Here is a 27403-nt window from a genome sequence, read left to right as displayed (position 1 = left end):
AGCGGTAAGCGTACATGTGTCCAAGCGTCAAGATACTCGGGATTGTGCTCCCAGGGAATCTTACGACAAATTGAATTTCCTTCTATTTGATCGAAATTTTGAGTTGCTGAGCCGACCGTGTAAAAGAATTCTCGCCACATTAACTGGCCGTGAAGGGAAACTGGTGGTTTGGAATAACCATTTCTTGAGCTGGAGTAGATTTCTTGCAGTTTCCAGTAAAAGGTTCTGGACGACAAACAGCCAAACTTTATGTAAGGACTGAGCACCGTGGTACTTGGATCAATACTGTTCGGCGAAGTGTTGGGTTTCTCAAATTTGCAAACCCACGCCTAAAAAATCCAGTTGAGAGATCGTAATTAGGATCTGTAGAAGATCATCGTACGAGGATTATGATTGTACATGCTTCGACAGTTGCTCCTCCATCCGTTTTAAGGCTTCAGTCTCCCCACCAGGAAACTTGGTTGGCGTCATTTGACTGGAGTCAACACCCAATTCCTCTAACGTAGGCAATTTATATTCCCCGTCATTAATTTTATTACGCGGAATTGAAAGACCTTCGAGTAAATAACATTTCTTAGTATTTGAAATAGCCACGTCAGGTGGCGATTCTTAATAAGTGGTCCCTCAGTCTACCAGACTCTGTGGCTGATTAAAAATATAGTAAGGGTCTTTGACATCCATAAATCTGGAGTTCGCTCAAACCAAAGATTAAGAACCACCTCGCTGCGTTAGTGATTTAATTACCGCCCAAACTTGGAGATTTCACGGGTTTTGGGGGTGGTCCGAGTTTGGAAGCAGCTGTCAAAAAGCCTTGATAAGTAAGAGGAGGTTTACCACCGCCGGAAGACACGATTCTAAAATAATTATCCAAATATGCAAAATATATATATATATATCTCATTGAGACGTTCTAAGCCCAAATAATTCGGCTTAAGAGAACAGCACTTTAAAATTGTTACAGAAATATATCCAAAAACTTGATTTTAATATTTTGAATAATAAAATTGGTATACTTTGAGGTGTCGAAGATGGTGTTGGAAACTTCTTTGATAACTTGAACGCCCATTTCTTGAGCCAGGTCGTCTATATCTTCGTCCCTCTTTTTGGCGTAAGGTTCCGTGTCCAGTTCGTAGGTAAGAAGACCAATTTTCCATTCGTGAAAGATTTTGCGAAAAACTTCTTTCGGTTTACCACGCATAATGAAAAGACTGGCAAATATATTTAGAAAATACTATATTAGAAAATTGTGTACCCTTTCACAGGGTACAAGTAAAATGGGGTATTGAATATCGATGTTTGTTTGAGCTCTAAAAGCTTGTAAAGGTGTTCATCGTGAACTACATCTTTGTAAGTACTAACAATAAACATTATATTTGCGCAAGCTATAGGGGCTAATTTTAATCGCATTATTTATAATAAAGGCATTTTCCTGGTGGAGGTGTGGAACAGGTTTTACAATAAGTCTACAATTATGTTCCAAAAGTGTCACGGTTAGTCGAAATAATTACCAGGGCCGTAGCTAGCAAAAATTGTGCCCGGGGTGAGTGAAAATTAGGCACCCACCAATAGGCTTAAATCGTTATAGAAAAATTATATTTTGGCGCCCCTAGACCCAAACGCGCCAGTGACGCCCGGAGAGGACGCCCCACCCACTCCTGCTTAGCTAAGCTACGCCCCTGATAATTACTGATAGCTATGGATGGATTAACATAGCACTGACGTCATACCCAAAAAGATAAGCGCCTCTAACGATAAAAGTACGAAATTTTAAAAGAAATGATAACATGCCGGTGCTACGCCTCAGCTCGGCTCCCTTCCCGAGATCACTATAACGTCGAGGAGAAGAATCTGAACGTTTGGTCATTCTAGAAATGGTCATCGACGAAAATGTAACACGCGGGGGAAAAAGGGAAGCGATAAACTTCTGTTGGCGTTATAAACGATCAAACCGACCGAGAATCGTGCTTCCTCAACGACTTGTCCAAATCTTGCAAACTTTGCACGAGAAACCTCCACCTGTTGGGTCCCACTCTCATCGTTTTGGCAATGGTCGGATCCAAGATGAAAATGGGCTTAATGATCTGCGACTTGGCCATGGCGGCCACCAAGGCCGGGTTATCGTGGAGTCGCAGTCCCTTGCGAAACCAGTGGATCGAATTCATCACCTTGTTGATTTCTCTGGATTCCATTTTCCGCAGTCCGCAGGCGGCGAAAGCCTATATTCGGCGGGGCACAATGATAAATACATTAAATATTAATGAGCCGTGATAAAGGGGCACCCACGTTCCAAATTCCAACAATCGATTAAAATTAAAGTCTCGTGTAAAGATTTAATTTCAAATAAAACTCGAAGGATCGGCCTCGGGCTACATTTTACCTAATGGGTGTAACGAGTGACGAGTCAAACGCGTTATTAATCTACCGTTTATGGATGGAACCGAAATATTTCGACGCTAAACGAAGGAGTACTACCATAAGAATATAGATCACCAGAGAAAGTTTACGATGTTCGGCGATTTTTAAAAAAAAAACCCTTCAAGCAGTGACCGCCATTAAAATTAAGTTAGTTTGACCAGAGGTTTATAAATTTATAGAGTAGATTCGAGACCATTAAAATGAAGCGTGTACCTCCACAAGCTCGAGTCACTTTTCAACTAGGAGCAACAAACACGATGAGAACGCAGCTAGCCTTTAAACACGCTAACGCAGTGTTGTGTACAAATTTTATTGGACGAACCTTTACGCCGAACGTTTTACGGGGGGGGGGGGGGGGGAAGACAATTTCCGAATTTTCCCCTTCCGACGGCAACAGGCGCTAAAGCGTCTAACCTAATGAAAAATGTACGCGAGAAAATGCCTGACTTTTGACGGGTTGCGTTCTCCTTGTGTGGGGTCACTGGGGTGCTGTGTTTGTTGATCCTAGCTTTTCAAGGTTAACGATCGAGAAGCTGATCATTTTCCGTAATCGATATACAAGACGGTAGCTTCGACTTACGTTTAAATTTGGATCATATTTTCCCTTTGTAATAGTTTTCTTCCGAAACCTGTTTTCAAACATCAGCGGGTGCAAATAACATAAGCAAGATAGGTAGATCTCTCGAAACATATATTATACACTACACTACGGGTTTGACCAAAATATGCAAATATCTTAGCAAAGTTTCATTGGGGTTATGGTTTTCGCTCCCTACCATTATAGTGCCCGACGCATTCTGTTTATTGAGTGAATTCACTGAATATTGGAAATCGACGCCAAACACCTTGAAATGGTCACGGCGAAACACATTTATAACGAAGTAAGTAGAGGTGGCATAAAATCATGAAATTATTTTCATAAAGACAACAACTAGGTTATTAATTTTTAAACCAAAAGACAAAGATTACTTTACATCAAGAAAAATTGGTTTTTTAATTTTTAAACCGAAAAACCAAAATTATTTTCTTAAAGAAAATTTGTTTAATAATTTTTAAACCGAAACGTAAAAATTATTTTCGTAATAAAAAATGGGTTATTAATTTTTTAACCGAAAAACAAATTATTTTCTTAAAGAAAATTTGTTTATTAATTTTTAAACCGAAATGTAAAAATTATTTTCGTAATAAGAAATGGGTTATTAATTTTTTAACCGAAAAACAAAAATTTCGTAAAGAAAAATGGGTTATTAATTTTTTAACCGAAAGACAAAAACAGAAAAATGGGTTATTAATTTTTTAACCGAAAGACAAAAAAAGAAAAATGGGTTATTAATTTTTTAACCGAAAGACAAAAAAAGAAAAATGGGTTATTAGTTTTGAAACTGAACTACCAAAAATATTTTCCTTAAGAAAATTTGGTTATCAATTTTTAAACCGAAAGACAAAATATTTTCGTAAAGAAAATAAATTGATTATTAATTTTGAAGCCGAAAGACAAACAAAAAAAGGAGAATGCCTAAATGGTGTCCTTCAGCGACTGAAGGCGGCAGGTGTTAATACCCTTTTAATTAAATAAGAATGCCAATTTAAACGCATTCCTTTACAAACCCCCGGTAATTAAACTTTTAAGGCAATTATTGGTTTTCCTATCCACACTGGAAAACATTACTTTAGTCATGTATTCAATTTGGTAACGGACGAATACTTAGTCGCATTGAAAGCTAAAAAAAAGTATTCGAAATGTTATCAAATCGGTCATTTAAATTATATACTTCGCGAGCTTAAACCATTAATTACGGCAGATATTTAATAAGAAAGAACTAAAAATAATGAATAGTCGTATCTCTTCCAAAAAGGTTCCTTTTTTAAAGAAAAACCGGTAGTAGTATTAATAACTCATACAACACCTTTTCAAGAATTTATTTCCTCGGGTAAATTAGCAGCCAACAAATTCTCCGCATATTTAGGCTGAAAGAATTAACCCCGAAAACAATTTCATCTTTGACGGTGTCTTTACGGGGGAATGAAGTAAAACGTGGATTGGGGAATTGTCGGAGTCCTTTCCAGAATGATGAATGTCACGAAAAATTAAATTGCCTGGAAAAAAAGCCCACTCTGGAAGATTTAAATAACAACTTAAAATATTTGGTGGTTTTTCATCCTAAAAACGTGGGCTCCATCGGAAAATATTTCAGCGGCGATAGGTAAAGATCGAAGCCAGCGAGTGAATTTGCATAGGGCAGAATGGCTGGCTCCCAAATGAGGATTTGAGTGCCGACGTGTAGGCACTAATAAGTTTACGAGAAGAATAATAAAACGTTTAAGGCTCGCGAGAGTCGCATGGCTCCTTAGTTCTCTTCTTCCCTCCGCAGAGCGCGTGCTGTAATTAGAACTTTTGAACGATGAGCGCAATCAACCAAAGAGACTTCCCAACAAAAAATAGGAAGGGGGCGGGGGTGACGCGACAAGTTCGCTCAGACCCGCTTAGAACCCATCCACGCTTTCACTGGCTAATTCACCACACCGCTTAATCCGCATTACGCCATCAACCCATCGAGGATACGAAAGTTCCCATCTTACGATTTTACGAACTAACCGCACACCGCCATCTATCGGCTTTTAAAATAACTATTAGGATGGTATTTGTCACAATAAAGGGAAGCCTAGTGTTTTAAGTTGGAAACTTTTCTGTATTTTTCCGAAAAAAATAAAAATGTTTTCCTTCCATAATTAGTCTAACAGGGTTGCCACGAAATTTTCAGATTCAAATTCCCTGACTATTCCCTGTTTTCCCTGACCATTTTAAGAGATTTTCCCTGACTTATTAAAGCCAAATTTTTTCTTTTATATTTTACTTTTATCAGAAGTTAATAAATTTAGATGGCCTTATATTTCAGTAAAAAGGTTATTGCAATGTTGAAAAAATTAGCCAAACTTTCAAGGAAATAAATGATAATCGTGGAATTTGTCATACATCTAGAGTTAAATTACCTTCAAAAAGTGCCCAGATAAAATTGAATTCCCTGACTTTTCCCTGTATTTTTACCAATTCTTAAAATTCCCTGACATTTCCCTGACTTTTTAGGCCCATTTTTAAATTCCCTGACTTTTCCCTGATTTCCCTGTTTTCCCTGACGCGTGGCAACCCTGTCTAATATATTGTTTGCAAATTTAAATAAAGCGGCATTTTCGCCTCATTTTTCCGAATCTAAAAGTTAATAACTAAACCTCTAGACTAGTTTAAATTGATTAACAATGTAACACTGTTAATGTCTTATAGTATTTTTACTGATATAAGACATTTTATATCGATAAAAAGTTAAAAACATTAAAAACCCTTAAAAAGTGATTTATGTTTCAATTTTTTATTTTTTCGATTTGCGGAAAATTTTACGCATTTTATTTTTCCGGAAAATTAACAACACTAGGGAAGCCTAAGCTGACGTCATAGGTCACGCTGAGGTATGACTTCAAAGTACCATCCTCGTCTAACTGCGCGTGTGTCAGATATTTTTGAAACTCGCTTACTGACCAGTGAATGAATTATTGAATATTGATTAGCTCAATGTACTGTAAAAATCCCTTTTAAAACAGGGAGGAATCCATTTCTGGATCCGCGAACAATTTAAATCTAAAAAACGATATACATTTTTAAAACGGAAATAAAGTTGCACTAACAATATTCACAAAAAAATCCACTATTTACAAAACATTTTATAATTATGATAAAAAAAAACAAATAAAGAGGTTAAAAGGATTTTTTCAACGCAGTATACATTTGTCAAGGGAAAAGACCCTTTCAACGGGGTAACGCCATTAGAGGTCGATTTTTAAATATCAAAAGTCTTACCAGATGGCTCCAACAGTTTGAAACGTTAAAATTTTAAATTACGTAAAAAAAAACTTGAAAAATATAATTTTTTTGTGTCCTTTTAAGCCGATTTGGACTTTCATAGTTTTAACACAAAACATCGCCTAAAATAGTGTCAGGGGTGGTTTTTGTAATAAAACGGTACTTCCTTCCTAGTCAAAAAATCAAAATTGGTGCCATCTTTCTTAAAGTGGCACCTAGGAGCAACAAACACAAGGAGAACGCAGCTGAAGACGTATTCTGAACTCTCCCCTTCCGACGGTGGCCGGCGCTAAAGCGTCTCACCAATGAGAAATGTACACACGAAAATGCGCGTCTAAAAATGTGTCGCGTTCTCTTTGTGTGGGGTGCCACATTAACGTTTAACTTTCACAAAAACTAAATTTCCTTGATCCTGGAAAAAAAGGCTTGAAAAATCCCCGGTAATATAGTTGGTCAGATTTTATCACGGTGTACAAAAGACGGGGAGCTACTCAATTTCCATACAGATTATTTCAAATGTCGGTGTACTTTTAAATAGAGTTCAAATCAAATCTCTAAGGATTTGGCTCGTTCGTTTCCCAGTAAGCTAAATTTTCGAAATTGTCTATCGACTACAGATGAGTCGGGCCGGCTAGTTTTAAAGCCCGATCCGACCATGGGCCAAATAATGATTATTATTATTATTATTATTATCCGACCCAACCCGATTAAAAAATATAAAATTGAAACCCAACCCGACCCGGACCGCCAAAATTATTTATTTCGAAAAGCCGACCCGACCCGGACCGCCATAATTATTTATTTCAAAAAGCCGACCAGACCCGGCCCGCCAAATTATTTATTTCGAAAAACCGACCCGACCCGGACCGCCAAAATTATTTATTTCAAAAAGCCAAGCCGACCCGACCCGGACCGCCAAAATTATTTATTTCGAAAAGCCAAGCCGACCCGACCCGGCCCGCCAAAATTATTTATTTCGAAAAGCCGACCCGACCCGGACCGCCATAATTATTTATTTCAAAAAGCCGACCAGACCCGGACCACCAAAATTATTTATTTCGAAAAGCCAAGCCGACCCGACCCGGACCGCCAAAATTATTTATTTCGAAAAGCCAAGCCGACCCGACCCGGACCGCCAAAATTATTTATTTCGAAAAGCCGACCCGACCCGGACCGCCATAATTATTTATTTCAAAAAGCCGACCAGACCCGGACCACCAAAATTATTTATTTCGAAAAGCCAAGCCGACCCGACCCGGACCGCCAAAATTATTTATTTCGAAAAGCCGACCCGACCCGGACCGCCATAATTATTTATTTCAAAAAGCCGACCAGACCCGGCCCGCCAAATTATTTATTTCGAAAAACCGACCCGACCCGGACCGCCAAATTTATTTCGAAAAGCCAAGCCGACCCGACCCGGACCGCCAAAATTATTTATTTCAAAAAGCCGACCAGACCCGGCCCACCAAATTATTTATTTCGAAAAACCGACCCGACCCGGACCGCCAAAATTATTTATTTCGAAAAGCCAAGCCGACCCGACCCGGACCGCCAAAATTATTTATTTCGAAAAGCCGACCCGACCCGGACCGCCAAAATTATTTATTTCGAAAAGCCGACCCGACCCGGACCGCCAAAATTATTCATTTCGAAAAGCCGACACGAACAGGCCAGCCAAAGTTGAAACCCGACCCTGCCCGGTCCGAAAATGGTTTTTTTTTTAATTTTAAACCCGACCCGACCCGGCCCTATAAAATTAAAACCAAGGCCCATCCGAAACAGTAGATGGCGCTTGGAGCTCTATGATAAACGGTTAAAAATTAGTGAACGTGCCAAGAGTATGATTAACTCGTAATTATGATTAGCGTTTCTGTATGTAGAGATTTGCTGTTGCGAATAAAATAGAAACTTGAAGGCCGACCCGACCTGCTTAGTTTTATGTAAAGAGCCCGACCCGACCCGGCCCGGCCCAAAAAAATTATAAAATTAAACCCGACCCGACCCGCCAAAAACTTCGATATCGAAAACCCGACCCGCCTTTAGCGGGCCCAAGACTCATCTCTACTACCGACTCTTAAGTGGTAATCTAACTAGGATCTATGGCAATGTTTCCACCAGCGACCAAGACAGGATCGGATGTAGCAAATGCATGAGTCGCGTGGATTGAAGCGGGGCCAACTGGGTACCAAAAGCGGGAAAACGCCGTGTCTCTCCCCCGACTGTAAAAAGGGAGTTCACTTCGTTTTTCCACCGAAAGGGAGGTGACTCGGGCTACTCAATTACAATTCCTCAACGAGAATAATCTTCCAGCTACTCCGCGAAAGGAGCCATCATTTTCGCCTTCTTACGAGAAAAGATAAAGAGATTATCCCCTTTGAGTACGAAGTGGACCAGTTAAGTCACCCCCGATTCAAAGAAACACGCGCATCTGGTCCTTTCGGTCGCGTCCAATAATTTCATCAACAAGTAGAGTGAGCATTAAATTTTGACGGTTCCCATAAAAAGGAGGGAGGATGGTTTATTGTGAAACCCAAAAAAAGTCCTCCTTTAAAAAGGATGTCGTCCTACACCATACGCGACACTTCTTACGTATTATCTTTTATTTTATTTTTTGCCCGTTTTGAAAATCTCGAAGATTAGTATAGTATGAGTCAGCTACGTCCCTCAGTAACGTTTTTGCCGGTGTCAAAAAGGCGGCGGAGAGATAAAGGAGCCGTAAAATTTGGCCACCCTCGCTTGATCGCCCGATGAAAGACACCTTTTCCTGGAAATTTCTACCGCTTGTTGATAAATAAGGGCAAACAGCGAGAAAAGGATCTCCGTTTGGCTCAATAAGCAGCGACCATTCCGTCCCGACGACAGAATTCGGAAACATGACGCAGTCGTTTCAATTGGCGGATGAATGGCCAGTTTTGGCTTGAAATTGGAGAAATTTAAAACAAGATTTTGTATTGTAATTAAGTAAACCCTAAACCTACTTTTTCTTAAGATAGCGTCCAATGTTTAATATGTCATATATTTATGCGCAATTTCGCAAATAATCCAACCATTATGACGATTCGAGATTTGGTATTGTAATTAATTATTTCACTCCTAAAAAACGCAAACCTACTTTTTGTTAAGATAGCGTCCAATGTTTAATAATATGTCCGATATTTATTCGCAAATAATCCAACCATTATGATGATTCGAGACTATTAATCGACTCGATTGACGCTTTCTATAAATTGGTAGAAATTTTGGCAATACATCAATTAATTTAGCTTCCTTCGCTGTGTAGTTTTTGGTGTAATTCTGTAACGTACTTTTGAAAAACGTTAATTAAACGGTTATGTTTATGGCACCTTTAAAATATTTTACTTGGTACAAAATCGGTGACTTCGTATGAGACATTTTTATATTTAAAAATAAGCTTTGACCAAGATCCAACTGTAGTACCGTTCCTACCAAGAAGATAAGATGACTTACGCGTAACTTTCTTAATCGTTTCACTAAGATCAAAGTGTAGTACCTTCAATATCAATAGACTCTTTTACGCGCATCTTTCCCCCCATCAAGGACCCTCCCTCGATTTGCTCCGCAGGCAGCTGCCATAGACGTACTGCACGTAGCTCTACCGTGGAAAGTTCTTTCCCCCAAAACCCGCTCTCTCGCGTGTAGCATGGTAATGGCGACTCCCGTGAAATACGCGCGTAAAAGAATCTATAAGCACTGAGAACTCAGAATCATTTTTATTATTTGGTGAAAAAATATTGTTTTACATTAGGGTATTTGGGCTAAGGCAAAAATGACTTGTGTCAAAGTGTAGTACCTTCACGTAATCCAATCAAGTAATTTTTAAATTGAATATTTAACTTACATCAAAGTGTAGTATATTTTAACATCAGCTGTTAAACGTATCTCGACCCAATAGCCGCCGCGTGCTAGATTCAACAGAATCGCAGTTAAAATATGTTTACTCCCTCGCTTCCAGGAAACGCTACTTTCACCGCAATAAAAAGAAGAAAAACTTGGGGACCCATTGCCTCCCCTGCGTCAGTAAATTTAACCAACACACCCACCTACTGTAACAAACCTGACCACAGCACGACGGGGTAACCTCATAAGCATAATTTTAATTAAGGTAAATTAAGCCAAAGAAAACCAATCTAAAGCGACAGTAGTACGTGTACCAATATACACCCAGAAACCGACAAAAGAATTTAACCCCGCAGGAGGCCAATCTAGTTAATAACTTTGCCGAAAATAATGGGGATAGGGGGGGGGCTACGTCTCCCGGCTTCAACACACGCCCGCGCTACACAAAAGAAAAATCTCGTTTAAAAATTCCCAACAAAATATCGCGGAAACCCAAGCTGGGAGGCGAAGAAGTCAGTCAAGTCAAACTGAGGGTGATGAATTTACTATATTCCGTGGCTAACGTGGGCCGTGATAGCGGCTACCGCTATATATTTAGGGTAGAAAGAATTGCCATCTTCCAAAGCGTTCCCCTCCAGAAACTATTATCTTCTGGAAGAAATACGCGTCGATCGGAACCCGGGCCGCGATACGCTTGGGACCGCGGATTCGCCGATTTTACTTTTCAGCCCGTATAACTGAAGTCTTCCAACTCTTCGCGAAAGTATATTTATAATGAAAGAGGGCCGTCCAAAAATCGACACCTTCGGCTATCGAACGGGGCGGTTTCCGAGACGGGTCACGGAGAATACTAAAGAGGTGCTAAAAAGAATTTAATAGGTTGGTGAAATTTCGCGTTGGATATTTTACGGGCTAGGAGATCATATCGTCTTTAACACCGCCTGCGCCGTTCTACCATTTTTCTTCGACAAAGTTATTGAGCCATTTTCGCATTTTCGGAACGGTTAGCAATTTCGAAATTATCCAATTTAAATGAGCTTCTTTTTATCAAAAGGGAAGGGCCACTAACGAGCCCTCGGATTTCAACGAAGAAATAAATTTTATTTAATGGGACTATCTTTATATTTGAAAGAAGAATTTTTATTAATTTTAATATTAAGCGTTACGGGTCGTTAGAGAAACTATGTAACAAAGTTTCCCGAACCGCCGCTCTCAGACGGATTCAATTTCGAAAAAGTCCGCTCGAAAATGATGTTACATTTCCAGGGCAGCCGTATCAACAAACGTTGAGATTTTTATCGGATTTATTTTGATTTATTAGCTCGTAAATTGTCGTCTCATTAAAATATACGACGCGGGAGGAAGAATTTTCATAAAATATTAAATTCGATTCGAAAAGATAAAATTTTAATTACCTCAAGAATGGAGATAAAGTTAATTATACGCGAAAGCGTTTCGAATGAACTAATTAACGCGCTTAATAATTAAATTTATTTCCCTATTTCGCGGCAATTATCGGCTTGGAAGTTAAATAATTATTTAAAATACCGTCAATTAAAAACCCCGATATAGTTCCGAGGTTATTTATCGCGTACCTCGTCGTAGTCAAAACATTATCCGTCGCGACGGATCGAACGAAAAAGAAGAATTATTAAAATATAAAATCACAAAAACGTCGGGCAAAAGTCCGTTTTGAAACGGTATTTAAAAAAAAATGATGTTATTTATAACTTCCACTCTTATCCGGAGGTAAAATATTTGAGAAATCGAAAAAAAGACCAGTTTGGGACGGGGTGGGGAGTAGGGCACGCTGAGAGAGAAGAGAGAGTTAAGCGCGAACAATATCGGTTTTCGGCGATTCCGATATCGGCCGTCGCTCGAGAAAAGCGCGCTTTCCCGGATGGACCCGACGAGCCGGCTGATAGACTAAGCGAAAAGAAACGGCAAATTGGGTGGTTCGTGGTGGTGCGGAAGTGGTCTCCGAGTGCTAGCGGAGAAGGGGGAGAAGCTCTTCCAAGATGTGACAGAAGCGGATTCGACATGCGACTCCGCGGTTGGAGCCGAAAATACAAATCGCCATTCTTAGCAGTCGCACTCCTGGCGTGTTTGCTGCGACAGGCGGCAGCCACCGACGACGGATCAGCCACCGCCAGACAGCGGTAAGATACCACCGTCCTCTTCCCATTTTTCACCGGCTCTCTTATCTTGGCGGGAAATTACTTCGAACCGATCAAACGCGCCAATCGCTCGTAGTGTCACCGACTCAGTTCTTTATATGTTGAGTTTCGACTAAGAAATTTTCTCATCGTTCGAATTAATTATTCACTTTCCATCCTAGCAATTTTGTTTGGGGGAAGGTAATTCCCGTCATTAGGGTCCGTATATAGTTGAAAAGCTATTATCGATGATTTGGATATCTCGCGCGCCATATATTAACAACGTTAAAATGCAAATTAGGTCGTAGTAAAATACGGTGGTTTCGTAGTGGGATACGTGTATATAGAGTAAATTAAAAATTAATATTTCTTTCAACAGAAGATTTTTGAAATAAGGAGTAACTGGTTTAAGAAATACGAGTTAGACTTGGGGATTATTTTGCTTTGTTGCTTACGGAATCTTGTTTCTGACCCTTTCGAAAAAGGTCACTTAACCTTATTTGAATAAACGTTCGGAATTTGATTACTAAAATATCAAAATATTTGAAATAAATCTTTCCTAATTCCGGTTTGATTATTTTGACATCGAGATTAGTTGGAGTAAAGGAAACCAAACTTTCTAGCGACGTAATTGAAAAACTAAAAATCTAGAACGGTAGATTATGAAAAGGCCCATTTATTTTTCTTCATTTCCCAAAAGCAGCGTTACAAAAACTAGTAATTTTGCCAAACAATTAACAAATTGGCAGGGTTTTCTTCAATCTTTGACTGACATGATTTGTTGGTCGTATAAAACGAAAAACCTTGGCTGGTTTGTAATCTTCCTTCGGTAGAATTTTTAAAACTCGCCAAAACCCGAGCGTACGGTACGGGAAATATCTTTTCCCATCGCCAATTCGCCATTTATCTAAATTTGAAGTCCGGATTCCAAATCGAATATGTACAAACATAATTAATATTTTCCATCAACATACGCCCCGCGAATAATTCTCAAAGAGCACCGGACTATAAACCGCGATATTTATCAAAATTGTTTAGTTTGACGTCTCGGCTCGGCTCGGCAGAGGGTGGAGTCGAAATTAGCGTAGAAAGGAATTGATAGATTAATCGAGTATATTTCCTTGAAATTTGAAGGGGACCGATATATACGCAATCGATATAGCCGAACAGAGAGAGTTTCAGCGCGGGGCAAAAGATATCTTATACAGGGTTGGTCGAATCGTAGGAAACACACCCCTCTTTTTCCAGAAATTATTATCGAATCGTATATTTGGAGAACGGGGAAAATGTTTCAAACTGACGCGCCTTATATATATAGTTAATTGCGACGATTAAATCTCTCTTTACTTAATCGAAAACCGCGGATATTCGACGGAAGAATCGCAAATGCCAGAAATTCACGACGGAAATTTATAATTACCGGGTTACGCTAACTTAATAGATTTGATTTCGGATATCGAAATATTTTGATTTATTTAAATGTAAATTGGTTGGAGGACTTTTCGCTACCTTGTTTCCAAAATCAGGTATCTCAAAAAAAGTTAATTTGTTTTAAAATATAAAATTACTCGATGCTTTTTCATAATAGTAAAACTCGATAACTATTTTCAACAATTTTATCGTAAATGAAGGTAACCAAATTCGATTCGACGAACCTGGTTGTGGAATTAGTATTCAACTGAAATATGCGACTTCTGAAGTTTGTAAGAAATTTATAACAGGAATAATCCCACAAATAGGTCATAAGAAATGTACCACTCTTCAATGAGAGTGATTTTAGCGTAAGGACCATAATGTAATCGCTTTAAAACGTTCATATATGATGTATTTAACGCCGCACTATTTCGTATTTTGAAAAAGCATCGTAAAAGTTCACGCGTTTCAAGCAAATAACGTTAGTAGAATTAGAAAATGGGTTGGAATTTCTGGCTATTTAATTTAATTTAATTTTTCACTCGAAGATCTATTGGGTCCGAGTTTCGCGTATTTTTGTTTGCTCGAAGACCTATTTGTACTATTTGTTTTTTAGTTTCTTCAAATTTGTTTAGGGTTTAGCTTTTTTATAACTTTTCATAATGGACTTATCTACTTATTCGCTAATTTTATCATCCTTTGGAATGCAGTTCATAGCCGTGGTTCCTTTTAACTCATTTTAACTTAGAAAATGGGTAATTCTCTCTTAAGATAAATATAATATACTTTTGCTAATACGTACCTTCTAAAATCATAGAAATTAAAATGATATATCTTAAACTAAAAGAAATATTTCAGTGTTTTTAAACCGGTTTTTTTTTCTCAATCGCTTGTTTTTTTAGGTAACATTACGACAAAGTTTTGCCTACTGACATACTTTCGCTCAAGGTACAAAATTGACATTCCAAGGTGCAATAATTACTAGAATAAACACTGCGAGAAATTACGTACAGTTTATATAAACCAAGCCTGGTTATATCGTGAAATAACAGATATAAACGCGAAAAAAATAATTAAACGATCTCGGGTTCTGGAATATTATTTTCTAATTGCCATCAATCGCCAGATCCTCTCCACTTAAGAGAGAGTCGCTAAAGTGTCGCCATTAGTGTCTCATCTAAAGTCCCTTCATTTATAAAAAGATAAAATTAATTCACCCGGTCTGGACCCGTGCAAAATTCGTTTAAGACAGTCGGCACCGCGCGCAAGTTCGCTTACAGACCCCCCGCCCCCTTAAAGAAAGAAAAAACCGTCCGATACTTGAAAAAATACATAAAAGAAAAAAGCGTAAGTAATAAAAACAAAATGAGGTTTTTAAAAATTCCAAAGTCGTACGACTTTAATCACTGTGATTCACGATACTTCTCAATAAATTATACCACGTGCAGACTATAAATATGGAGAAAGCTATCTATACTATGGTGCCGGTTCGCCCGGTATACGGTAATATACGGGTATACTTGGTAGGAGCCCGATCCCCGCCTTTCGCCGCGCTAAAAAGTGGTCCAAAAAAGTGCGGTATTTCGAACGGTACGGCGGGGATGGTAACAGATAGCGGGGAGGCTGGAATTGATCCGGCGGGGGTAACCCACACTCGGATTCTAAAAGAAGTTATTTATGAAGTATTAGACAGGAATTATATAGATTATCGAGCAAATGGGCGCGACTCCGGCTAAAGCATTCCGCTAACGCTAATCATTCAATCAGATCTGTCTCTAAAAGAAAAGCCGCGCGTTCTTAGCCTCCCTTTTAGCCAGCTATCGCTGGCTATCATTTATCGGGGAAACGAGAGAACGGCTCGCTCTGGTCCGCGGGAACCCGTCAACAATCATCCCCGGCCCGTTTAATTGACGAAAATCGGACTTTTTAAGCGAGAAAGTCGAAATATTTTCATCATTTATCAACGTACGAGAGAACGAAAGTGACATAATTTGTATTCCGAGCCTAAAGGCGGGTTTCCACTAGGACAAAAACGCCGCGATGACTAGAGTCGGACGCGAAAAATGTCCGTTAGGCCTAACGCAATTTTTTCGCGTCTACGTTCGTTTTCGCGTCTTTTTTTGCCCTAGTGAAAACCCGCTTCTAATCGTACGTCTTAGTCCTATATATAGAGGGGTGTTTTAAATTAGTAGAAGCGTTTTTAATCGCGACACACAGACGGGTCAATTTTGCGCAAAATTTGGAAAGACATTTCCCCCGCGGGAGTTTTCGCGACTTAATTGAATTTAAACCTACGACGCCCGGGGGATTCTACGACGACTTACAAGCCTTACCTAGCAATAAGAAGATAGAAATAGCGAGGTACTTTATAGCTTACGATATCGGTGATAAGTGAGAAGGATTACGAAGAAGGAAAAACCATTTTTCATTGAGTAAAAAACGCTTATTTCAATTATAAGAAGTCCGAAGAGAAAGATACAGTCGCTTCGAATCAACGTTGCAACGTTGAATTTCCGAAATCAGTTGGCAATCTAGCGTAAGGCGTAACGATAAGCGAAGTGCATAAAGAAAAACGTTTGTCCGGGCCAAGTAAGGAGAGACCGGTAATTTCCGTGCCGTAATCGAGGGGGTCCAATATATTTCCGTGGGCCCGCGGAAAATCTATGGCGGAGCGTAGGTTCAAAAAGGCGGTAGCCCGGCGCGATGCCCATTACGATTGCGCGCCGCTGATCAGCTCCTATTCTCATTCGAATTTCAAAATCAGCTCGAGAAGAAGGCAGGTTTTGAGTTTCAGCGTGGTTGCCAACAACGCGTAATTGATCACCAATAGACCCCCAGCCGTCTCCCCCTCGTCGCCGCGCTTTTATCACGGAGGACCGCCGAAGCGAATTCAAATGAGTTCCCGTGGGCAGCAGCCATCGTTGCTATGGGAATTGTTGATACAAACCCCTTTTTTACTCGTACACCGAGGTCGCGGGGTTAAGTCTCGACTAGGTCAAAGGCGGGGAATGGGTTTCAGTCCCCGTCTCCCAACGCGGCTGGTGCACCTGAATTTATCGTTTTGAGTAAGAGGATATCGACACTAAATACTACCCGAAAATGGAAAAATTTATTTAAGGTTCAGGAACTATATTATTTAACCCATAACACGTTCTGAATAATAATTCTTCATATAAAATGGCTTTGTCAAAATTTATATTCAAAATCAAATTTCGTTAATTTGACATTTTATTAGATCGTTTTAAATTTTAATTTCTATTGTATTTTTTAATTTTTTATTATTTTAAATTCTTATATTAATTTTAAATTCTTATATTAATTTTAAATTCTTATATTAATTTTAAATTCTTATATTAATTTTAAATTCTTATATTAATTTTAAATTCTTATATTAATTTTAAATTCTTATATTAATTTTAAATTCTTATATTAATTTTAAATTCTTATATTAATTTTAAATTCTTATATTAATTTTAAATTCTTATATTAATTTTAAATTCTTATATTAATTTTAAATTCTTATATTAATTTTAAATTCTTATATTAATTTTAAATTCTTATATTAATTTTAAATTCTTATATTAATTTTAAATTCTTATATTAATTTTAAATTCTTATATTAATTTTAAATTCTTATATTAATTATAAATTCTTATATTAATTTTAAATTCTTATATTAATTTTAAATTCTTATATTAATTATAAATTCTTATATTAATTATAAATTCTTATATTAATTTTAAATTCTTATATTAATTTTAAATTCTTATATTAATTTTAAATTCTTATATTAATTTTAAATTCTTATATTAATTTTAAATTCTTATATTAATTTTAAATTCTTATATTAATTTTAAATTCTTATATTAATTTTAAATTCTTATATTAATTTTAAATTCTTATATTAATTTTAAATTCTTATATTAATTTTAAATTCTTATATTAATTTTAAATTCTTATATTAATTTTAAATTCTTATATTAACTATAAATTCTTATATTAATTTTAAATTCTTATATTAATTTTAAATTCTTATATTAATTATAAATTCTTATATTAATTTTAAATTTTTATATTAATTTTAAATTTTTATATTAATTTTAAATTCTTATATTAATTATAAATTCTTATATTAATTTTAAATTTTTATATTAATTTTAAATTCTTATCTTACTTTAATTATTTGAAATTTGAGAAGTCTTAAATTTAAATATATATTATGAATTTTAAATTATTATTTTACTTTTAAATTATTTGAAATTTTAATAGTCTTAAATTTAAATACATCAAAAACGTATTTATACTTACAAGTGTTAGCATAAGCCAGAATGAATTCAGGTATCAAGAATATACAAAAACAGATTATTCTCAACCCAAACTATCCTCGCATACTTTGTTGCGAAAGTTCGTCTGTTTTCGTATTTTCGTCGAACCTTTTCGCACAGATGATCATCATTTATGTTTAGATTTTTGATTAAAAAGCACACAAACTTACGCTAAGAAGTATGCGAAAATGGTGCCAGATGTTAATACTATACTCCCATAATCTTAGGCACTTTAATGTATTCTTGTTTACATATTCACTTTAAATATTATAAATATACAAGCATTCGGTAACCTAATATCCATTTCAGATGATTCTTATGAAATCGGGTTTAGTGCAATCAAAAGTAACGTAATATAAATAAATGTATGGAACTTTTACCTCGCAGCGAGAAGAGCCGGGTTCGATCCCCGCTTGTGGCACTGGGTGAAAACTCGGAACAACTCCTTCCGCGTTGAGTTTGCAAGTTCTCTCCCCACTGGTTAAAGTGGTTTTCCCAAGAGCTCTTCGGTTTCCCCTTCCATAAAAACTTGTAGAGGTTAACGGTAATAGTTAGTATAGGGAGCTGTTGGCTCGCTTGGCGTGAAAGACTTGCCACCACCCTCCTACGCATTGTAACCCGGCCACCTGAATTAATGGCTTTAAAAGTCGCGTGATGACTTAGGCATAAGGTGATGGAACCTGTTCCATTGCGCCGAATCCCATTCAACCGAACCCAATCCAATTCGACCGAAAAAGCCGCACTTTGGCGAATTTAGGATTCGGTCTAATGGGATTGTCCCATTCGATCGAAAAACCCGCACTTCTCCGGGTTTAGGATTCGGTTTTATCCGTTTCAGCATCTGTCAGAACAGCATGCAGTGTTACCTAATCTAACCTAAAAGATATTAAAACGCTTCCATAAAAAATCACAAGGAGTAGAAAGAAAAACTATTTTTTTTTTGCGGTCGCTCAATTGTGAATATTGCGTCGGTCGATTAGAGAAATACAAAACCCGCCTTTGGGCTAATTTTATCAAAAACATTGGCGGAATTCGGTCGAATGGGATTCGGCGCAATGGGAAGATACCAGGTGATGATTATTATTTTAGTACTAATTTACGAACCGAACCTTTTTTCGACACTGACACTTTCGTCAAGCGCTGAAATGGACTCGCAACCCAACTTAGTAGCATAGTATCGTCCTTGGTTGAAGTATATTTAGACACTAGGGGGCTCTGCGCTTAAGTAAACGTTGTACGCGTAATATCTCTGAAAATCAATAGATTATATTTTCTGCTAATTGACATACTTATCATTATTATGTTACTTATGGTGCAATGAAATTTCTTATCTATGCTTATTTCAGCATAAAAAGTTCACTTTGGTTGACGAAACGGAGTTATGTAAGTTACAAACACCGCTTCCTGGGTGCCAAACATAACGGCAATTAACTCTTAAGCTTTACACCGTAAAGTATAAAACCGATATCGAAAAAAACACTCCATCTTTATAAATTCCCCATTCGCTAAAAATTAATCAATTTTACAATATTGCATTTTTCGATCGGCTACCTCGGGGGCATACGAACCGAGTTTCGCCAAAAGTTGGAAGGGGGAAAAAACCAGTGAAATTATTGGAAGAAACGGCGCATCGTCCCACTCGCGCGGAACGGCGCAAAATAATACCCAAATTCGCCCACGTGTTTCCCCGCTTGATCCCCCGCTTAGTAGACAGCGAGGGCGAAGGCGGGGACAATGGGTACAGTCGGCGCACCCGAGAGTCGGGATTAAACTGTCAATTAGGCCAATTCCGTTTATATACGTACGCGAGATCGAGTAGAATTTTTGTCCATAGCCCGCGGATATAGTTTTCGAAATGATCAAAAAAGTGATTGATGAAGAGTAGCCCTTGAGCCCCGATGACCCCTACGCGAGCTTTATCAGTCGCCAATAACTATCGAGATCGGGGGAAGGCCTTCGATTAAGACCAGCCCCCAATCCACGCTGCACCCCCCCCCCCCATACGTACCCACTCTTCTCTCCGTTAATTGCCAAAACGGAAATGTATATAATTTGGGTGCCCCTCTCACTCATTACCCCCGTTTTGTTTCTCGGCAGTTCCCCTTTTGAAGACCCAATTCCCGCTTGATTGGGTGAAGTTCTCTTTCGCGTCGGGATTGAACGATAAGGTCACACCTCTCCGTCATTTCACGGTGCCTTTAATATTCAATTAAAAACACCAATTTTTACATCGTTCGCCGCTGTTACTCCGACTACTTTAATTGAAAAATTGGGTTGTTAAGGGAAATAAATATCGAAAGGTAGAGGGGAACCGGAAGGGAAAACACTTAAATGGCCTTTGGACATTTATAGGGTTAGTTTCTGAAATTGAATTGGTTTGCGTATAGCGCCGAACAGAAATAAATAATATGTCTCGAGATGGATAAGTATCCATTTACGCAGTTTTTTCAGATTTAAATTCTCTGGCTTTTCCAGGTTTTCCCTAGCAAATTTTTACTTATATTTTCCTAAATATTTCTTATTTGTAACCATGTCCCAGTTTTTCCCTATTTAAAAACTATTGCAATCAAAATTAAATTCCATTTTCCCGACTTTTATACCCATTTTTAAAATACCCTGACTTTTCATTGACTTTTATAACAATTTTTAAAATACCCTGACTTTTCATTGATGTTTATATCCATTTATAAATTCCCTGACGTTTCATTGATGTTTAGATACATTCTCAAATTCCTCAACTTTTCATTGTGGTTTAGATCCATTTACAAATTCCCTCATGTTTAGATCCATTTACTTTTTTTCCTGATGTTTATACCCATCTAAAAATTTCCTGATTTTTCATTGATGTTTAGATCCATTTTCAAATTCCCCGATTTTTCATTGATGTTTTAGATCCATTTTCAAATTTCCAGTCTTTTCCCTGATGTTTATACCCATTTTCAAATTATCTGGCTTTTCCCTGATCTTTATACCCATTTTCAAATTCCCTGGCTTTTCCCTGATGTTTATACCCATTTTCAAATTCCCTGATGTTTATACCCATTTTCAAATTCCCTGATGTTTATACCCATTTTCAAATTCCCTGCCTTTTCCCTGATGTTTATACCCATTTTCAAATTCCCTGATGTGTATACCCATTTTCAAATTTCCAGTCTTTTCCCTGATGTTTATACCCATTTTCAAATTCCCTGATGTTTATACCCATTTTCAAATTCCCTGATGTTTATACCCATTTTCAAATTCCCTGATGTTTATACCCATTTTCAAATTCCCTGATGTTTATACCCATTTTCAAATTCCCTGCCTTTTCCCTGATGTTTATATCCATTTTAAAATTCCGTCTTTTCCCTGATGTTTATACCCATTTTCAAATTCCCTGATGTTTATACCCATTTTCAAATTCCCTGCCTTTTCCCTGATGTTTATATCCATTTTAAAATTCCGTCTTTTCCCTGATGTTTATACCCATTTTCAAATTCCCTGATGTGTATACCCATTTTCAAATTTCCAGTCTTTTCCCTGATGTTTATACCCATTTTCAAATTCCCTGATGTTTATACCCATTTTCAAATTCCCTGATGTTTATACCCATTTTCAAATTCCCTGCCTTTTCCCTGATGTTTATATCCATTTTAAAATTCCGTCTTTTCCCTGATGTTTATACCCATTTTCAAATTCCCTGATGTGTATACCCATTTTCAAATTTCCAGTCTTTTCCCTGATGTTTATACCAATTTTCAAATTCCCCGACTTTTCCAGGAATTCCAGGTACTGTGGTGATTTGCAGCGCGGCTAAAATTATTTTATCCGCTCTTCTAATTTGTAAATTTCACTTAAGTATATTAAATATAACAACTAACTCTATTAATGGTTTGAACGACTTTATTCAAAAACCTAGGATAAGTGGTCTTTGGGACAACTTTATTAATTCTTAATTTTTCATGAAAATTGAAATGGCATCACTTTAAAAATTATTGTTTCTAGCACTTATCAATTAAAGCTGATACTAACAATTTCAAAGAAAAAATCATCGAATGAAACATTAATTTAACAATAAAACAAAGAAAAAGCATTTACCACTAGGAATAACTAAAAAAAAATAATATATAATGTGAAATTTATTTGAGGTTTCTTTAATTAAAATTTGAGGCGGAAATAATCTGTGTATAATAATATAAATAAATTTGCGGTAAAAAAACATCCTTTTTCTGCGACCAATTTTAATTTTAAGTCTTTACTTATTTATAAACCATATGTTTCGTAAGAAATAGCTTTAAGAAAATCACTATAATAACAAATTTAACCTAGCACTATTTTTCCTTGGAAAAACATATTTTGAAAGATTAGCGTGAGCTTGCGAAGATGGGTGTTTCGAGTAAATAATATTTGAAAAAGGGTATCGAGCTCAAAAGCTGCTGTATCTATGTATTATTATTTTAAACACTTAAATATTAAAAGGTTTTAATAATTGAAAAACAATTCTATTTAAATTTAAACCAGTATAACATTTGATATGCTTAAAACATAATTATATAATTCGTAAAAAATATAGGGAAATATAAAATCCTATAAATCGATTACTAATTTCCTAAGAGATATGATTTGCAAAATATAGGATAAATTCCCTTAAAATTACAGGAAAATATAGGTTTCATGTACTTATGAAATAAAAACCAATTTTTTTAAAGGGAATTTGGTTCCATTAATTGTGAAGATTTCTAATATTTCCAAAATTATTTCTAACTTTGTAGGTTTTTGATATCAAAATACATAATTACAACGGGTGAAGCCCGAAAAATTCCGCAAATATAGGAAAATATGGTAATTATAGAAAGTTATAGGAACACATTTACAGGGCCCCCACTCAAATCTTAATTTTTTTTCTAGGAAAAATAGGATTGTATTTCTAAAAATATAGAACTTTATAGGACTATTTTTTCAAAATTATAGGATTTTATAGGACTATATATGCTATTTTATTTACTAACTTTATTAATTTAAAAACAAAATCTATATTTAGTGAAATAAATCTTTGATTTTCACTTAAATAGAAACAATTTAACTACTTCATCACAAAAATATAGTAGTAGCTAACCATGTTAACAATAACAAAGTATAGACTAGAATGACTTTGAATAGGAATTTATCCTACAGCTAAATCTAACAATTTCACTGAAATTATGAGTGGCAGGATTTGAAATGAGCAAAAAATCAAAATTATAGGATTTGATAGGACTTTTTGGGGATTTTGCTAAAAATATAGGATGTTATAGGACATTTTTGAAAATATAGGATTTTATAGGACTTATAGGACCTCTGGGGGCCCTGCATTTAAAATATGATAAAAAAATTTTGGAGATGTGGTCACCCCGTTAGTATTCTTTTCTAGATACTTTAAATTTAATTGAAAAAACCCGCTATAAAAATCAACAATATACACATTTTGCTAAACACGGTTTTCAAAACGGTTTAACCTAATATAAATGGCTACACCTTACACTGCCAACACCCGTTTGCCTCCGAGTTCGAGGTAAATCTTGAGAAGTGAAAAAGTGGGGTTGAAAAATAGTATATATGATTTTCGGGGCCCCAGAACTTCCCGTGATCCATCACCGGCCGCACGTATCACGGAGGCCCAAAGCTCCGAAAGAAAGGTAAAACCAAAACAGACTAAGCGGAATCGGGTATCTCACGTATGCATAAGCTAGTACCTATAACAAACACCACAAACCGAACCAGCGATGCAGTAAAGTCTACCCTTTAAACCCAACCGTCAGCTAAGACGCGAATTCAACTATCCACGACCATCTGAGTTGACCTTATACGTCTTATCAGAGACGCGAGGCGTACGAACCGAAATTTAATTACCTAATTGATCTCTTTAACCCTACAAATTAAAAAGAAACTGGCATACCCAATAGAGGGGGTGTTATAGTTTTCGTTCCGGCTTTTAGATACTGAAAACCACGTAGCGAAAAGGTCTACAGCGTTTTGGAACATTTTCAAAGCTACCATTTTATTTTCACGGTTATTCATTAAGTTAAGCGACGTGCCCACCCACTGATTCTTTAACGCGCCACAAACAAATTTAAAAAAAAACCCTCTTTTTAGTTAAAATTCTTGCACGTAAGAAGAAGCGAATGTTTAAGCCTAAACGCAATCATTAGGAAGGCTTTTAACAAAAGGTCCTGGCAATTATTTTGAAAGAATTTACTAGAAGGAATTCTAAGACAGCTCCGCAAATATGATATTTCTAAATATTCGCTAAGACTTGGTCAAATTTAATAAACCAGTATACGCGGGGGCACGACAGAAAAGACCTTAAGGAAATAAATAAATAACGTTTCGAACATTTTTTCTAAAAGGCGCCAAGCCGTCTGCTTTGTCCGGGATAAATCCGATTGAGTTGGGACCTCCCCCACTGAGCTATACGATTTTATATCATTCTTTTCCCCGATAAAAAAATGCTTGGACTCATTGAAAGATGGAGTTGCTCGGAGAGAGAAAAAAAGCAAGATCCGCCTACGCGGGTTTAAAGGCCCACACCTGCCGATTTCCTCCATAAAGGGAAACCGCCCTCAAAAACTGACTCAAACAATTAACTTTTTCAACCCCGAGAATTTAACTTTTTTTACGATTTTTTTTCATCTTTATTTTTGTACTTTTTTTTAATAAATACGAATCTAAAAGGACCTAATAATTCATTCTTTTTTAAGGGTATAACGAACTATGGTTTTTTGGGTGACACGAAACGGGTTAAATAATTGGTTCTCCGCAGTTTTTTTCCCTTTTCAGAAACATTCAACTCCATTAATTTTAATATAATTGAAAATAAAAAGTAATTTTAAAGATTGTATTATGGATTATTTTATATATTCTATAATACCGAGAGTACCTCTAGGATAATTATTATTTTCTTACCGCTGTGCTTTGATTGTTTGACCCACAAAACCAGGTAAATTGCACTCTCCAAGAATACAGATATGGCAGACCGGTATTCGAAATAAACCGTCATTTAATGAGTTTTGGTTATCTGGTGCAGTTTTTTTCTATATCCTTATGATAAGATTATGATTAATCCCATATTTATACCCAAAACAAAATTAAATGGGTTTTAAGATTGAGCTTTCCAGCTGTCAAGTTTAAATTGAAATTTAAGTAAAAACGAGTAAGATCAGTTAGTTTGATATTTAAACGAAAGAACTAAGGTTTACAAATAACGCGGCCATTAGACCAGTACGCCTGTAGAAGTGTTCCGCACGCGGAACGCCGATGTTCAGGGAGAAGCATCCTACCAGGGTTGACCTACTAATATATTTCCTATGGAGAAATCGGATAGGTTCAGCTATAGACAGTTTCATCAGCTAAAGTTTAGCTACCCGGAAATATGTCGTCGGAAGGGGAAAATACCGAAATCGTCTCCCCCCCCCCCCCCGCCCGTAAAACGTTCAGCGTAAAGGCTCGTCCAATGAAATTTGTACACAACACTGCGTTAGCGTGTTTAAAGGCTAGCTGTGTTCTCCTTGTGTTTGTTGCTCCTAGATGTAACCCTTATATAGAATAATAATTTACAAACCCAATTTAATAAAAAAAATTAAATAATAAATATAATTACTAATTACAGCGTATATTACTCTCCCTGCGGATGTAAAATATTAAAATAACGCTGCGTAGGGATATGTACTTATAAATAATACTTTTCCCCTGTACTATATTTCAATTTTTATTTTTATTCCAAAACGCATTTTTAAAAGTAAACTGAAGTCACAACTTCCAATCTCCAATCTCGTTAGTTCATAAAAATGATTTATGGTATTTTCCAATTTGCAGAAGGCAAAGTCCGTGGACCCTGAGCGCTTTAAATATCTGCAGTCGTATCCCTGGTTTGACATCAACCCAAGCCACTTTGTGTCGTCTTCGACCGGACCTAATGGTCGCCATCAGTAAAGGGGCCCAACTGGGGCAAATGGAATGCCGAAAGAAATTCCAATGGCAACGATGGAACTGCAGCGCCACCATAGACACCGCGTTGGCAGTTGGAATTAAGAGTCACCCCAACAAGTACTTCAGCAATCCCGGTACGAAATTAACTTCTACGACAATGGCCCGGAAACGTTTACAGTTGGGATATATCCAATTGGGTGAAAGACCAATTGAGGAATGACTTTTAAAGGTGAAGGTTATTTCGGTGAGAGCGATTTTTGGGTGCATAAACTTGCGGCTAACGCGACATTTGAATGCTCGTCTTTTCGGTGAGTGCGACATTTGGGGTCACTTTTACCTCGCAGCAAGAGCCAGGTTCGATCCCAGCTTGTGGCACTAGGTGAAAACTCGGAACAACTCCTTCCACATTGAGTTTGCAAGTTATCTCCCCTTTCCATAAAAACTTAACGGTAATAGCGAGTGTAGGGAGCGTGGCATGAAGGTTGCCACCACCCTCCTACGCATTGTAACCCGGCCACCTGAATTAAAGGCAATAAAAGTCGCTAGATGACTTGGTAGTACCTTGGGTATTAGCCTAGCTGATTAATATTATTATTTATCTTTTCGGCGAATATCTTTTCGAAGAATGATACATTTAGGTGAAGCTAATCACCTATTACGACGGAAGATATATGCATTGAGTTGGGAATATTAATCAAGAGGTCCAATCAAAACGTCGGATTTCAGTATTTCGCAAAACAAGGTTTTAAGAATAAGAATACTGCCATCTGCTCCCAAATGTCGAGAAAACTTTATCATTCTACCCGTGGCGCCGTCTATCTCTCAATGGTTCGTTCAAATAAGACGCGTTTTCCGGCAAAAAGATTTTTTTTTTCAAAAATAATGGATGGCGCCACGGGTCATATGATATTGTTTTCTCGTCATTTTAGAGGAGACGGCACATTCGTAAATTTCAAAAACTTGTTTCGTGGGGAGCAGATTTGATTGGATCTCTAGGTTAATATTCCCAACTCAATGGATATATGAACACCAAAATGTTCTCCACCTAAATATCTAACACCTACAAAAATCATTCTTCAATCAGTCTTTCACCCAGTAGTCGCATTATCATCGGCAAACCTAAATATTTCCGACCAATTGCTGTAGACCAGTTCCGTAAAACGAAAATTTGTTTTAAAAATACCTAACAATTCTTAACGCTATCTACAGGTAGTCGAGAAGTAGCGTTTCTATATTCCATCACGTCGGCGGGGGTGGTGTACACGGTGTCGCAATGGTGCAGCCGGGGAATGCTACGGCACTGCGGCTGCGACAAACGCCACCCGAAAGCCAACTCCAAGAAGGGCCAGAAGTACGGAACGTCCGAAGGCGGCAAATGGAAATGGGGAGGCTGCAGCGTCGACGTTCGCTACGGAATCAAAATAGCCCGGTTGTTT

At 37.1% G+C, this 27403-nt stretch overlaps 2 protein-coding genes across 2 annotated transcripts in view; one reads left to right on the top strand and one right to left on the bottom strand.

The window, feature by feature from the left end:
• The window catches only part of phr6-4 ((6-4)-photolyase), a 34874-nt gene that overhangs the window by 886 nt on the left and 6585 nt on the right, over positions 1–27403 (bottom strand). The window contains exons 2-6 of the mRNA XM_090152997.1: positions 1954–2216; positions 1014–1208; positions 745–854; positions 400–554; positions 15–329 (exon numbers count right to left, since the gene is read on the bottom strand). Coding sequence (XP_090009123.1) covers positions 15–329; positions 400–554; positions 745–854; positions 1014–1208; positions 1954–2189 — 1011 coding nt within the window. The 5' untranslated portion in view covers positions 2190–2216. The remainder of the gene's footprint in view (positions 1–14; positions 330–399; positions 555–744; positions 855–1013; positions 1209–1953; positions 2217–27403) is intronic.
• Positions 11998–27392, top strand: LOC149935418 (protein Wnt-7b-like). The gene is made up of 4 exons (XM_090153576.1): positions 11998–12288; positions 25854–26101; positions 27177–27311; positions 27364–27392. Exons 1-4 carry the CDS (start codon positions 12170–12172, stop codon positions 27390–27392), a joined length of 531 nt encoding a protein of 176 aa, XP_090009702.1. The 5' UTR covers positions 11998–12169.

This window comes from Leiobunum rupestre, chromosome 7 (assembly GCF_980474605.1).
Source record: "Leiobunum rupestre chromosome 7, qqLeiRupe1.1.hap1, whole genome shotgun sequence".
Classification (NCBI taxonomy): Eukaryota; Metazoa; Arthropoda; class Arachnida; order Opiliones; family Sclerosomatidae; genus Leiobunum; species Leiobunum rupestre.
The sequence above is the reverse complement of the archived record's forward strand: the minus strand, read 5'-3'. Positions and strand labels throughout refer to the sequence as shown.